Source organism: Poecilia reticulata, linkage group LG16 (assembly GCF_000633615.1).
Source record: "Poecilia reticulata strain Guanapo linkage group LG16, Guppy_female_1.0+MT, whole genome shotgun sequence".
Taxonomy (NCBI): domain Eukaryota; kingdom Metazoa; phylum Chordata; class Actinopteri; order Cyprinodontiformes; family Poeciliidae; genus Poecilia; species Poecilia reticulata.
In genome coordinates, this window is record NC_024346.1 from 10796417 (window position 1) to 10809858 (window position 13442).

Below are 13442 nucleotides of genomic sequence, written 5' to 3' on the forward strand. Positions count from 1 at the left end.
TATATATATATAAAAATTTAACAACACATATAATGAGCAGCAGAACCTGGTTCAGTAAGAGCCAGAGCTTAAGAGGAGAGAGCAGATACACAGAAATCCAGATTCACTGAGCCAGGAGTACTTTTCAAATGAAAGAAAAAGTAAAGCCCAGCAGTTAAGTTCTGATCCAGGGGTAAAAATGCTAATAGGCAGCTAGTAATTTCACCAGCAGCTGTTTCTAATGTATGTACTGTTTGGAGGATGGGACAGTTTCACCTGAATCGCTAACGGTCTTTTAGCTCTGACATTAGCGTGTCAGAGCTAAAAGACCATTTTTAAAGTCTTTTCGTTGTCAGTTGATTTCGTATGAAGCCTTTTAGCTGCTGCTTTTAAAATGGATGGAAACTTTGTGGCCTTGAATATTCTCCTAGTTGGAGCTTCATGAATGGCGTGCATGGATGAATCTTTCTTTTCTGTTCTTTTAGCTCTAAACTCTGCTACAGTACGAAACAAATAATGCTGATTCAAAATGTTAATCGAGCCACCACACAATCTGTTTATATTGCTTATGTACTTTGTACAATGTATATTTTGGGGTGTTTCACAGGATCACCACATTATTTTTTGTACTCAATATGGTGGAAGTTGATGCATCATGAATAACGAGTTAATCTCGATTATCTTGACCTGTGGCTTTGGGATGTTTTAACAACTGCAACTTTTCTAGCTACCTGTAGGGGTTAGCTACGCTCTACTACTAGCACATCAACAGAAACAAGTAGCTATTTGATGACAGATGTTATTTTATTATAAACAAGGCTAGTGATGCTGCTCAGTAAACATTATAGATCCAGCTGGTGATCTATACACAAGTAAGGAACCTCAGGGATACAATTGTATAAAATGTAAAATGTTTTTCAACTTTATGTTGTTTCATCAAGTTTTTTTTTTCATTGATTTACTGTAAATAACATGTTCAGTGCTGTAAAACATACTTACAAACATACCTGACAGATTTATTGTTTTTTTGTTTGTTTGTTTTTTGCCATTTTGTCAAGTTTAAATGTTTGAAATCATCAGGATAAATGTAAATATTAGAAAAAAGAAAACCAGAGTATTTATAAAACACAATTTTAAAGTCCAAACTGACCTGACCTTATGTGAAACAATCACTGTTGACGAGTCTTTTCCGTCACGGTGGAGAGATTTTGACCCACTCTTCTTTGGAGAATTGTTTTATTCTGTCAATTTCTGGTCACACAGACTCTTTAACTGTATTTGTGGAGACATTCAGAGGTGAATCTACTGGTGTGCTTTGGGTCATGGTCCTGATCAAATTCATGAGCCGATGGCTGGATGTTCTCCTTCAGGCATTTTCTCCTGCTTTGTTAGTTGTACCTGATTTAAAGCGGCACACGTCTTTTGGAAACGTCTGCAATTGTTATTTTTTCGTGGCTCACTTTTTCTGTAGATCTTGGGGATATTCAAGATGTTTTTGGAAACTATGGGTTGGATCTTTGAGATAATTTTTGTCAAAATGGATGCCATTTTATTGGTAAATGAGGAACAATGACATGAAATCAGTCAGTAAGCTCTTCAGTGCTTTATCTTGTGTTCTTGGTCGTTTGTTGATGCTCTTTTGGAGTAATTTTGGTCAGCTGGTCCTGGGAAGGTTCCATGTTTTCTTTATTTGTAGATAATGACTCTCACTTTGGTTCACTGGATTTTCAAAGCCTTAAATAACTTTTTAACCCTTTCCATGCTGAGCATTTGGGGCCTGATAAGGGTTGTTCAGGTCTTTCAGTAATCAGTCATTAAAAAAAAAAGATTTTTGGATTTACTCTGGTTGTCTTTGATATTACAATTAGTTTGATCTGAAACATGTAAGTGTGACAGAAAAGGGAATAAGTTTATCTGGAGCTGAATACTTTATCAGGACTATGTATGTGTGTACTGTTTATGAGCCAAATTTTAAGCTCTTATCTTGTTTTTTCTTTGTTTTTTTTGCTGTTAAGCTAATTTTAGTAAGCGACTAGGCTTGTTGAAGGTTTTTATACCAAACAGAAAGCGAATAAAATAACCTTGTAACAAGAATTTACCGTGGTGGAAAATTTTATTGAAGACATTTTTGTTGTCCAGCTGGTGTTTCTCTGTTTTGTGCGAACATTCTGGCTCTGTTGTCTTTCTCTTGAACTCTGACGCTCGCATTAATAAATCACCACCTCCTATCGGTTTGGTAGAGCAATAAAAATACACGTCCAAGGCCCTGTGAGGCTGGAAGTAGAGCAGGAACGTAACCAGTCCTGACATCTTTAGATGAGAGTGACCGACGCATCGTGGTTGGACCATGAGGAGAGTACAGGGAACATCTGGGTCCAGGTTTTTAGGTGTTCTACCTCAAAAGGGTTTTTGTATGACTGCAGCAGGGACTGTGGTGCATGCCAACCTGGAAGGAGGCAAAGGAGCTCTGAAAGCGGTCAGAAGAGGCGGAGTGGATGGACGGGTGAGAGGCTTTGAGGAGATCCCTCATACCGGGAGGAACGGTTGGATCAACCTGCTGAAGTTCTGGAGAGAAAATCGTTTCCAGCAGCTTCACAAGCACATGGAGCGGACCTTCAATGTCCTCGGACCCATTTACAGGTACAGAGAGGCGTGTTGTTTGTGCTGCATGTGGCTCAGTGGCGGTTCTAGACCAAATTCACCAGGGGGGCCAAGAGGCGGCCAGTTCAATTTCCAAACGATTGAACAAAACAAAACGAAACAAGACAAATCATTGCTGAATACATTAAGTGAGGCAAAGAGCCAGTTGTAGTTCTGGAGCTGCAGGTTGCAGACCAATGATCTAGCAGAGGAAGATGATTGTCTCAAAATGGCTGAAGCTAAAAGTAAAACAGAGCAATGAAAGAATTTGACTCTCTTATCATTAACTATCATAAAAGCTGTGAAAAAGTAAGTTTTTAAAAAGAAGCTGGATGTCTTTTAAGGATATAACCGACATCAACATTTTGTACAAACTATATTTAATTATTTTCATTGATATGTATATTAAATCTGTCACATATCTTAATGATTTCTTTTCTATGATGTGTGTTTTTAATTATAGAGTAGTTGGGTTTAAAGCCCTGCTAGTGAATATCCTAAACATCAAAACACCTAAAACTGTGAAATTGTGAAGATATAAAATGAAGTTTCTCTGAATGACCAACTGGTTACGGTTTCTGTACCAGCGGATTTCATCATTCATCACTCCTACTGGGGCCCCGGCCCCCCAAAGGCCCCAGTCTAGAACCGCCCCTGACGATGTGCATTTGTTCTTATACCAGCTCTTCTGTCTGTGTTGAAAGGGAGAAGGTGGGCACTCTCAGCAGCGTGAACATCTTGTTGCCGTCTGACATAAGCGAGCTGTTTCAGTCGGAGGGGCTGCATCCTCGACGCATGACCCTGCAGCCGTGGGCCACACACCGAGAGATACGCAACCACAGCAAGGGAGTCTTCCTCAAGTCAGTGCCCCGTCTGCGCTTTAATCACTCCTGTTGAGGAAATACTCGCTGTCTTTCTGTCTGCAGAGACGTTTTAGATTCATTTCAGTGCAATCTGGTGATAAGTTTTAACTCATGGCAGATTATGTTTGCATAAAATGTGAGCCAAGTTGGATGAAGTGATGAGCAGTATGTTTTACCTTCCGGTCCTTCTTCCCACTCAGAGAGCGCTTGGATAGTAACATATCTGAAATGCCAGGATGAGTGAAAATTGAGTGAAAGACAAGTAAATAAGTGCAAAATCAAAACATAAAACATGTCAGCTTCAAATATGTTTTTATCCATGAAAGCTTTGCACTTTGTACTTGAGTTCAGGCCACGCGATGTTTCTTATTTACAGTTATAGTCAATATATCTGATAGTTACTCAACATAAAACTGCCAGGCTTTATTTATTTTATGGACATCTCAGAATCCAAGGGCTTTACAAGAGGTTATAACAATTCCTTTATATTTATAACAATGGAAAAAAAGACAGTTCTCACAGTTAAGCCAGCAAAAATAAAAAATCTATTTTGTTTTCTATTGCTGAAAATAAAAGGTTTGCTGTCAATACATTAAAAATGTTATGAAACTTCTCATAAAATATGTAATTTAGGTCTCCAACTGTATATAAAATCTTCTTTCAGTCTGAGAGAATATCTTAAAGAAAAGATCAAAACTGAATAAAAAATGTTTGTTTTCTCAACACAAAAACCCTTGAATACCAGAATAATATGAATTTCCTATAGAACTGAAAACTACGTAACTAATTCAAGCAGAAAACCTGGTGAAGGTCAGGTGCATCATCTCATCTCCAAAACGCCTGACAGGCAGCTTCTTCTCTTCAATCTGATAGAGAGGTCACAGTTTACAAAGTTTGTTGTTTTTCTTGCACCTGGAAATTAAATGCTGGAGAAAAACACGAGTGCTGCGATTTGAACCGCTTCCATGATTGTGCACATAATCCTTCTAATGACAACCAAGCTTTTAATCTTTATTTACATGCTTTATTTAGTGAGATTCAGGTTATTATAATGGCCCCTTATAACATTTTCACATCTTCTAACTTTACGAAAACACGCTTCAAAGTATTTTGTTGGGATTTCATGCAATAGATCAACAAACAGTGGTTGAGAATTGTGTTTATCCTTTTAATTTTTAAAAAATAAAAAGGTAAAAAGTGTGCCATGTCTTTATATTTAGCCTTAACAAAGAAGGCAGCAGACAGATCCTAACACACCAGCACATAATGGTCAATCTAAACTGGTTAAATGTGAGCAGATTGATCGAAAAATATTGATATTGTTATCAAGCCAGTATCAGATCAATACTAGTGTGATAAGATCAATGCTTTAGTTTCAGATTCCCTATTAAAATGTTTATTTAATTTTTTTTGTATTATAGTTTCTCAGCTCTATGTTTTAAAAGATTTTGTTTTGTTTTACTCACATGATAATTTTTCTGCACTTTGTTTTGGAGAACAAATCAAGTCAATATATTATCACTAATGAATTTTGTAGATACCTATAAACTTATCTAAATTCTGCACCAGGTTCGAACAAAATAAATTAAAAACCACAAAAACACATAAAGGTCAGAAGTTTGATGATATATCTAAAATTAATAAAAAGCATTGGTATTGAAGAGTGGCTAGAAGAAAACCACTGAGGGAAAGTAGCCATGAGATGTAATATTTACAGTGCAACAAGGTGGTGGCAGCATCATACTGATGGGATGCATTTTTTGTAGCAAAGAGAGAAAAGCTGGTCAGACTTTTAAGACAATTATTTGTCAAAAAAATTACTAATTGTTTCGGTAAATTACTGTTGGTAAGAATTTATGTTAACGTTTATTATTCATCGTGTCCTGATAAGAATTTTGATTTTTATTGTTGTCACAATAAATTCCAATTAATTGTGTAAAAAGAACAACAACAGCAAAACTGTCTGTATTGTCAGGATTGTTAGTTTTACTATTGAACAAACAGTTCAATAAGAACCAATTAAAAAAAACATTTGTTGGTTTTTCTCAATAAATACCAATAAATATGAAAATATGATTAAATGCAATTACTGTGAGCAGTTCAGTGATTCAAATCCCACTTCTTTACGTGACTGGTGTTATAAAGTAGCATGGTAGCAACTGGTTATGTTTCGCAAGAGCAGTATTTGTGTTTGTGGTGCTACGATTGCAGTCACAGCTATCCAGTTATTTAAAAAAGAAGTAATAAATTGTTCTCAAACTTACTTTTATCACAATAGTACCACAGAATATCATGATGAAACTTTAAGTCCATATCATCCACATCTGGTCTGTCACATGAAACCCCAATAAAACACAACGAATCTGTCGAAAGTTTGAAAATTACAAATACTTTGTATGTTCAGCTACAAATCAAGTGGAACAAAACTTCATATGTCAGAGTGGATTTATTGTATCTAGTCTACATGGCTGTAGTTACTGTTGATCTGGGTAAAAAAATAAAAAAGAGGTTACAGAAGACAAACAAAAGTAAGATTTTCTTTCCTTTTATCACTGGAAACGTCCTTCACTTCCCTGCTTCCCTGCCGCTCTTCTCTGCCCAGGAACGGTGAGGAGTGGAGGTCCGACCGCCTCCAGCTGAACAAGGAGGTGATGCTGAGCGCGTCGGTGAGGCGTTTCCTCCCCCTCCTCGATGAGGTGTCGAAGGACTTCTGTGGCATGCTGCAGGCCAGGGTGGAGAAGGAAGGGCGAGGAGAGGAGGGCAAGCGGAGCCTCACCATCGATCCCAGTCCTGACCTTTTCCGTTTCGCGCTGGAAGGTCAGAGAGCGTCTTCACCGCGCTTTTTCATTAGCTGAAGCACCCTTAAAGGTCATAATAGTTTGAAAAGTAAAGGAGGGAGGTATATTAAAGCCCACACTGCAAAAACACACAAACCTACCAAGTGCTCTTGGTCTAGTTTCTTGTGCAAATATGTTAGCACTTTTGAAATAAGACAAAACTAACTTATAAGTACCTTTTCAGCAAGATGTAGGAGTTTGTTTTAAATAAATAATTCCTTAATATTGATGAAAAAGGAGAAATAATCTGCTGGTGGAACAAGACATTTTAACTTATAAGATGCTACTTTTTTCATCCATATTCATGAATTATTTACTTAAAACAAACTCCTATATTTCATGCTGAATAGTTATGTGCTAGTGAGTTTTATCTTATTTCACGTGTACTGAGACATTTGATAGAGAAACCAAAAGTATTTAGTAAGATTTTGTCTTTTTGTAGTGCAAAAATCATCAATTCCAGTCACAAAAGCTGACGCGGATGCTGCAGCAGCTTCTGACGTCAGAGGAATTACACAACTTACAAAAATATCACCCTTTGGAGATGTTTAATACAATTCCACTGAACCAATCATTTTAGCTCCATGCTTTAAGGGGAATGTATTTACAGATTGTACGTGAGCCAAACTTTAGTCTGACCTGAGGCGTATTGTATTGATGAAGCAGGAGGTCAAGGAGGACATGTTCCTTAAACATCAGAAATGATCAAAGCTTCAGTCTCCCTTCGTCTGTCCTGTGTGACTCGGTGTGAAGATGATAACTTAGTCATGTGGCTCTGATCTAAACGGAGCGCAGCGCAAGGAAGGCGCAAAGCCAGAGGAGGAATCGGCTCCGGCGGAACTCAGTCCAGGAGGTTTGTGCGTGGATATGGAAACGTGAGCACGTCTGACAGTCGATGGATGTGTGAGGAAACGAGCCGCAGCTTCTCCAAGACAACAACTCTGCTTCGCTTTGCAGAGATGGATTTACGGATGAAACTGCAGAGAAACGTGCAGATGGATTTACCACATTCAGGGTGAAATAATCACCATTGTGCAAAACTTTGTCACATTTTGTCACATAACATCAAACCTCAGGGTGTTTTGCTGGGGATTCTTGTGAAGCATAACTGGGAAGGGGACTGGAGAAGGTTACATTCACACAAATAGAAATCTGAAAAGTGGGGCATGCATTTGTATTCAGCGGAGGTGTGCGATAGAGCCGATGCCAAGTAAATACAAGGCCCATATTGTCGATACCGATACCGATACCGATACCGATACCGATACCGATACCAATATCGATACGATGCTGTTTATTTAGGTTTGATATATTGTCAAACATCTTACTTTTTCCTTTTAATTATTTTGGTCAAATATAAGACAGAATTTTGTCAAAGTTTATAGAAATCTGGAAAATTAATTAACATTTTAACATGATTTGTGTGCATTTTTCCTAAATAAATAAAGTACAAAAAAATGTATAATTTGAAAGAAATCAAAACAAAAACGTTTTATTGATAAATTAAAAAAAATTCAACATGGAATCTGAAACTATTGATCTTAGCACGCTAGTATTGATTTGGTATTGATACTGACTTGGTAGCGATATTATTGATATTTTGAATCAATCTGCCCACCTCTGGTATTCAGTACAATTTTCACATCTAGCCAATAATTATCTACTGGATTTAGCTTTGGACTTTGACTAGGCCACTGTAACAGATGAATCTACGTTGATCTGTCTGGTTTTGGGCATTGTCTTTCCGGATTAACTTGCATTTTCCTCCATTAACTTTGACATGCTTCCTGAAAAAATCCCCATCCCTACAGCATGATGCTGCCACCACTGTGTTTCAGCATAGAAATCGTGTGTTGGGTGTGATTTTCTGTTTAGTTTTCCTACACACATTAATGTTTTGTCTTATCTAACAAGAGCACCTTCTTCTGCCTCACTCTTTCTATATTAGGATGTTAAATTGAACACTAATCTGTGGGATGTTGAAAGCTTTAGTATTGCTTTTAACTTCTCCACAGATTTCTCCCTGACTGAATTAAATTTAGAAATTATGTGATGTCAGAAGACAGGACTGAATACAAATGCTTGCCACACTTTTTAGAATTTATTTTACAATAAATACATTTGAAGACTTTCACATGTTGCTGTTGCTGTTTTCACAAGCTGAAAGTAGTTCGCCGAAGGTTTTAACACTGAATTAAAAGCACTGACAATTTAATGTTTGGTTAAGTGTTTGTTGTTTTAGTCGCCCGTCTAATCCTCCCACCTTCTCTTCTTTCCTCGCCTCTGCAGCCAGCTGCCATGTGATCTACGGGGAACGCATTGGCCTCTTCTCCTCCTCTCCCTCTCTGGAGTCTCAGAAGTTCATCTGGGCGGTGGAGCGAATGCTGACAACTACCCCTCCGCTCCTGTACCTGCCCCCTCGCCTGCTGCTCCGCATCGGCGCTCCCCTGTGGACCCAACACGCCACAGCCTGGGACCACATCTTCAGTCATGGTGGGAAGGAGCAGAGCTCTGATTAGCTCAGGACAGTGGTGTCCAAATGTTTTGGCGTGGGGAACCAAAAATATCTATTTGAATTCACAATGAGGGCCACAGAATTCTCATTAAAACTCACAGTGTTTTAATGAAATAAGCAAATAAATCAAGCTTATCTGTAACTCATTTTAGATTGAAAACATAAGATGTGTCTACTTTGACCAGAAATGAAAAAACAAAACAAAAAAAAACTATAAACCGTATTCTAAAATTTTCAGGTTGATTTGATTTTTCTAGATTTTCCTGCAACAAAAACAGGATGTGGCTCACTCTTGACTTATTTTGCCAAGTTAATTAAATGGCAATCCGTCTTAGTATTAAAATTACTTAAATTAAATTAAAAAGAAAAGCATTTTTCATTGTAAAACGTTAAATTGTCTTTGTCTTCTTTGAAATGTCTGGCATCAGTGATAATTTCCCCCTAACATTGTTTTTAAATGAGCATCTACATCAACTGCCTTGGAAAACAAATCTAAGCCATTGTTAAATTGCGACCAAGGGCCATCGAGAATCACTCTGAGGGCAGCAAATGGCCCCCGGGCCGCACTTTAGACACGCGTGGTTTAGAATAACATCTTTACTCAGCTGCAGCTTTCCCCCTAACTCAGTTATTCTGCTTCTTCAAGCTCAGGCCAGGATCCAGAGGGCTTATCAGCGGCTCTCATCCTCCCAGGCTCGCCGCTCTGCGACTGGGGCAGCTGGGGGCCAGTACACTGGCGTTCTGGGGCAACTCATGGAGAAAGGGCAGCTATCTTTAGACCTCATCAAAGCCAACATCACTGAGCTGATGGCTGGAGGAGTGGACACGGTGTGTGTGTGTGTGTGTGTGTGTGTTTGCTTGTCCACGTGATAATTGTTCATGGCCAGAGTCCGTGTCACGTCTCATTTGATCCTCTCTGCAGACGGCCGTTCCTCTGCAGTTCGCTCTGTTCGAGCTGGGACGCAACCCCGAGGTGCAGGAGAGGGTCAGGCAGCAGGTGAGGACGTCGTGCTCACAGGCCGGCGGTGATCCTCAGAAAGCCCTGCAGGGGGCGCCGCTGCTGAAAGCCACAATCAAAGAGGTCCTCAGGTACTTTGATCCAACACTTAAATCTGCTCTGGTGCTTTTGAAGGATTCTTCTTCAACAACAGACAAATTCAATCAGTTGTGTCGTGAAGTTCAGTGAAGTTGTTGGGATTAATGGATAATCACTTTCAGATTAATAAAACGATATGGAATCGTTTTATAATTTACATTTCTGAAACCAGGCAAAATGATTCAGCAGTTACCAGAAAGTTAAGACAGTGGAAAGGAAAGCACATCAAAAGTATGCACAAAAAATCTGAGTTATCGAAGACTTGTGGTGTATATGGAAGAATACTAAATTAATCTGTGGAGTCCTCTATCAACTGGATTGGTAAAGAATCTGATTTTGCATTGATTAGTGAAATAAAAAGAATATTAAGCGATCTTAAAAGCCACAGGAAGCAAAATGAAATCAGAAATTTCAAATTTATTTTAGTTAATTTGTTCAATATCCATCATTTTATTAAACACATTACTTGTTTTGCTGCTGATTAAAACCATTAAGTTAAAACCCATCCACCATGTTTGATCTGCTGACATCCAACTCTATTTTTTCTAATATAGTTTTTTTCTCCCCTGATGCAAAGAACAGTATTTTAAAGTAAGAAAATACTTGAATAAAACCAGATGGTCTGGTGAATAAAAGTTGTTTCATTGCCTTTGAGTTGTCAAGCAGTTGTCAAGCAGTTGTTTCAACTTTAATGCTTTTTTGTTGCCTTATGAATATTTTTCAGAGGATCTTTTTAATGATGTAGTAAATCTTGATGTGTTTTGTTAAAAATTTATGGTTCCTAATTTTTTGGAATCACCTTTCCACCTTTGATAGGGAAAGATTTAATTCAAGTTTTGCCCTCAGATGTGTGTTTTTTTTAAGACTATTTGGAGGAAAAGCTTTAGGATAGTGAACATTAAAACAAACAAATTATATAGTGTTTAATTTTGTTTTTCAATAAAGTGGTAAACTGCATCTGCAACACAATATAACAAAAAAAATCTATTTTATGTCTTACACATTAAGCAACTAAACTATGTTGGTTTTTAAAATGTTTTTATTTGTAATATTTTGATTCGAAGCAGCGACTTTCAGTAATTATCTTTAAATCTAAAACAAAATCACCACCAGCAGTAGCAGCTGTGACTTTGAAACAGGAAAAAACCTGCAGGAATGAATAATTTGTTCCTTTGGACCAATAGAGCAGGAAAAAGCAATCAGAGATTGGGAACAGCTTCCTGGAGTACCATGTGCTTTCATTAAAAGGACACCTGAGGATGTGTTGGGAATGAATTGACAGGAAAAAAGGTTTAAATTGCTAGAAATATCAGTGCTTATTGGTTTGTGTCAGGTTGTACCCGGTGGGGATCACGGTGCAGAGATATCCTGTCAGAGATATTGTTCTCCAGAATTACCACATACCTGCAGGGGTAAGTGTTGCCCACTTTCCATGCTTACCCAACACGTCCTAAAACACGATGGTTACGAGTTTGATATCCCGTCTGCAGACGATGGTCCAGGCCTGCCTGTATCCGATGGGAAGGAGCTCCCAGGTGTTCGAGGATCCGCTGCGGTTTGATCCGGGCCGCTGGGCCAGCGGCAGCAAGGAGGACGGGCGGAGAGGAGAGGGGCAGGGGTTTCGCTCTCTGGCCTTTGGGTTTGGGGCAAGGCAGTGCGTCGGGAGGAGGATTGCTGAGAACGAGATGCAACTCTTGCTCATGCATGTGAGTCACAGTAGACAGGGTGGGAGGAAGAGAACAAGGATGAGGGAGGGAGTGAAAAGCAAAGAGGGGGGAAAAAGATAGAAGATAGTACTGTCTTAACCGATGTATGCTGAGTAGTGTTAAGTAAAACTACCAGAGACACAGAAAAATCAAGGAATATGCTGGCAGAAATCCTGAATGTAAAGTTGAGTCTCAGCTGTTTCTCAGTAGCCCAAGCATTAAAAAAACACCACTCAGCTTGTTGGCAACAACTTAATGTCTTTTGATGCCTGGAAAATGACCTGTTTCAAAAACCTCCCAACTGCTAAGTCACTCTGTGCCGTTACCTAGCAAGCCCAGCAGAACCCAGCCCCATTACCTAGCAACCCAATTGGAATACCAGCACCTTAGTCAGCTGGTTTTATAGCTGTATGTACTGCACAATGGCTGCTGGAAAAGACAAGTAGTGCAAGATTTACACTTTTAATGAACTTTTAGTGCAACTTTAGTACTATTTACTGAAAGACACTTTATGACAACAGTTGCAAACATTCGTGAAGATTCCTTGCTGTTCATGACATGTTTATTACAGTCATGTCAATCTTACGCACACGCCTTCAAATAAATAAGTAAATACAAAGATGTATGGTTGGTACATAATTGCACATCTGTTTGCAGCCATTTTCATGTGCGAGTGTAAACGTTGAGTCAGGGGGCGTGGCCAGCAGCAGCTTACTTAGATTTAAAATGACAAGAGGCCCTAAAACATTGAAAGCATCTAAATCATCCTTTCATTGTGAAAGGAGCTCAAGATAGACAGAACTGATCAGACTGAAATCTCGTTATCTAAGAATAATTTTGTTGAAAAAAATGTAATAAACGTGTTTTGCATAATATTTCACCTTTAAGCTGTGGCATACACTAATCAGCAGGGAACTTGGAGTTAAGTACTTTGACTAGGAGCAGATTGATATGTGGCAGGAGAAAGCTTGAATTGGACTCTCAGCTATTGAATTGCAAAACATATGCTTTACCTGTTGAAAAACATTTGCCTGTGGCACCTACCCTACATTTATCTGCAATATTTTTATTAAAATGTCCACCTTTAAATCTTGGTTATTCACAGATAGCTTACAAAAAAACTTGAAATACAAACATGTTCTTTGATAGGTTATTTTGTGTTTTGGGCTTGTTCAGTCATCTCTGCATTAGGAATAGTCAAACTTAATGCTTCACCTATAGCAACAAGTGTGATTGAAAGATTTTTAGCTGGAGATATTCAAGACTAAACACGGTGCAGTTTTTCTTGCTGCAGAGCTGAAGGTTTGAAAAAAAAAAACCTTTGCTGTTTTACCTGCTAAAATCATTTTAATTTAAAGTAAATGAAAAAATGAAGCAGTATAAAATGAAAAAAATTAAGAAAAAAGTCTGAAGCACTAAGTTTGATCCGTCTGCGTCTCTTTCTTCCGCTCCCCTTGTCCTGCCTTCATCCTCCTGTCTCGGTTCAGATCCTGCTCAACTTCCATCTCAGCGTGCCGTCCTCAGAGGACATCAAAACCAACCTCACCCTCATCCTGCAGCCAGAGACTCCTCCGAGGATCACGTTCACCAAGCTCTGACACGCAGGAAGGGAAACCTTTTATCATCCAACACGTCTTATTCACCCAGTTTAGCTCAGTTTAACTCCTCTCTCCTGGTTATAGCTGAACTGGGAGCTCCATATCCTTTCTCATGCTTTGTATTCAGCTACAATGGAGACAAATAAAGGATGATTTCCCTCCCTTGTGCTCTGTGACTCTTGTCATTTCTGTCCATGAGATGGCGCTA

General features: G+C 38.7%; 1 protein-coding gene across 1 annotated transcript; it reads left to right on the forward strand.

Moving 5' to 3' along the window:
• The first annotated feature begins 2264 nt into the window (after positions 1–2264).
• Positions 2265–13402, forward strand: cyp11c1 (cytochrome P450, family 11, subfamily C, polypeptide 1). Its single transcript, XM_008431632.1, has 9 exons — positions 2265–2619; positions 3324–3479; positions 6085–6299; positions 8609–8812; positions 9481–9662; positions 9757–9923; positions 11264–11342; positions 11421–11636; positions 13124–13402. The coding sequence occupies exons 1-9, from the start codon at positions 2327–2329 to the stop codon at positions 13232–13234; spliced, it is 1623 nt and encodes a 540-aa protein (XP_008429854.1). The 5' UTR covers positions 2265–2326; the 3' UTR covers positions 13235–13402.
• The last annotated feature ends 40 nt before the right edge of the window (positions 13403–13442 follow it).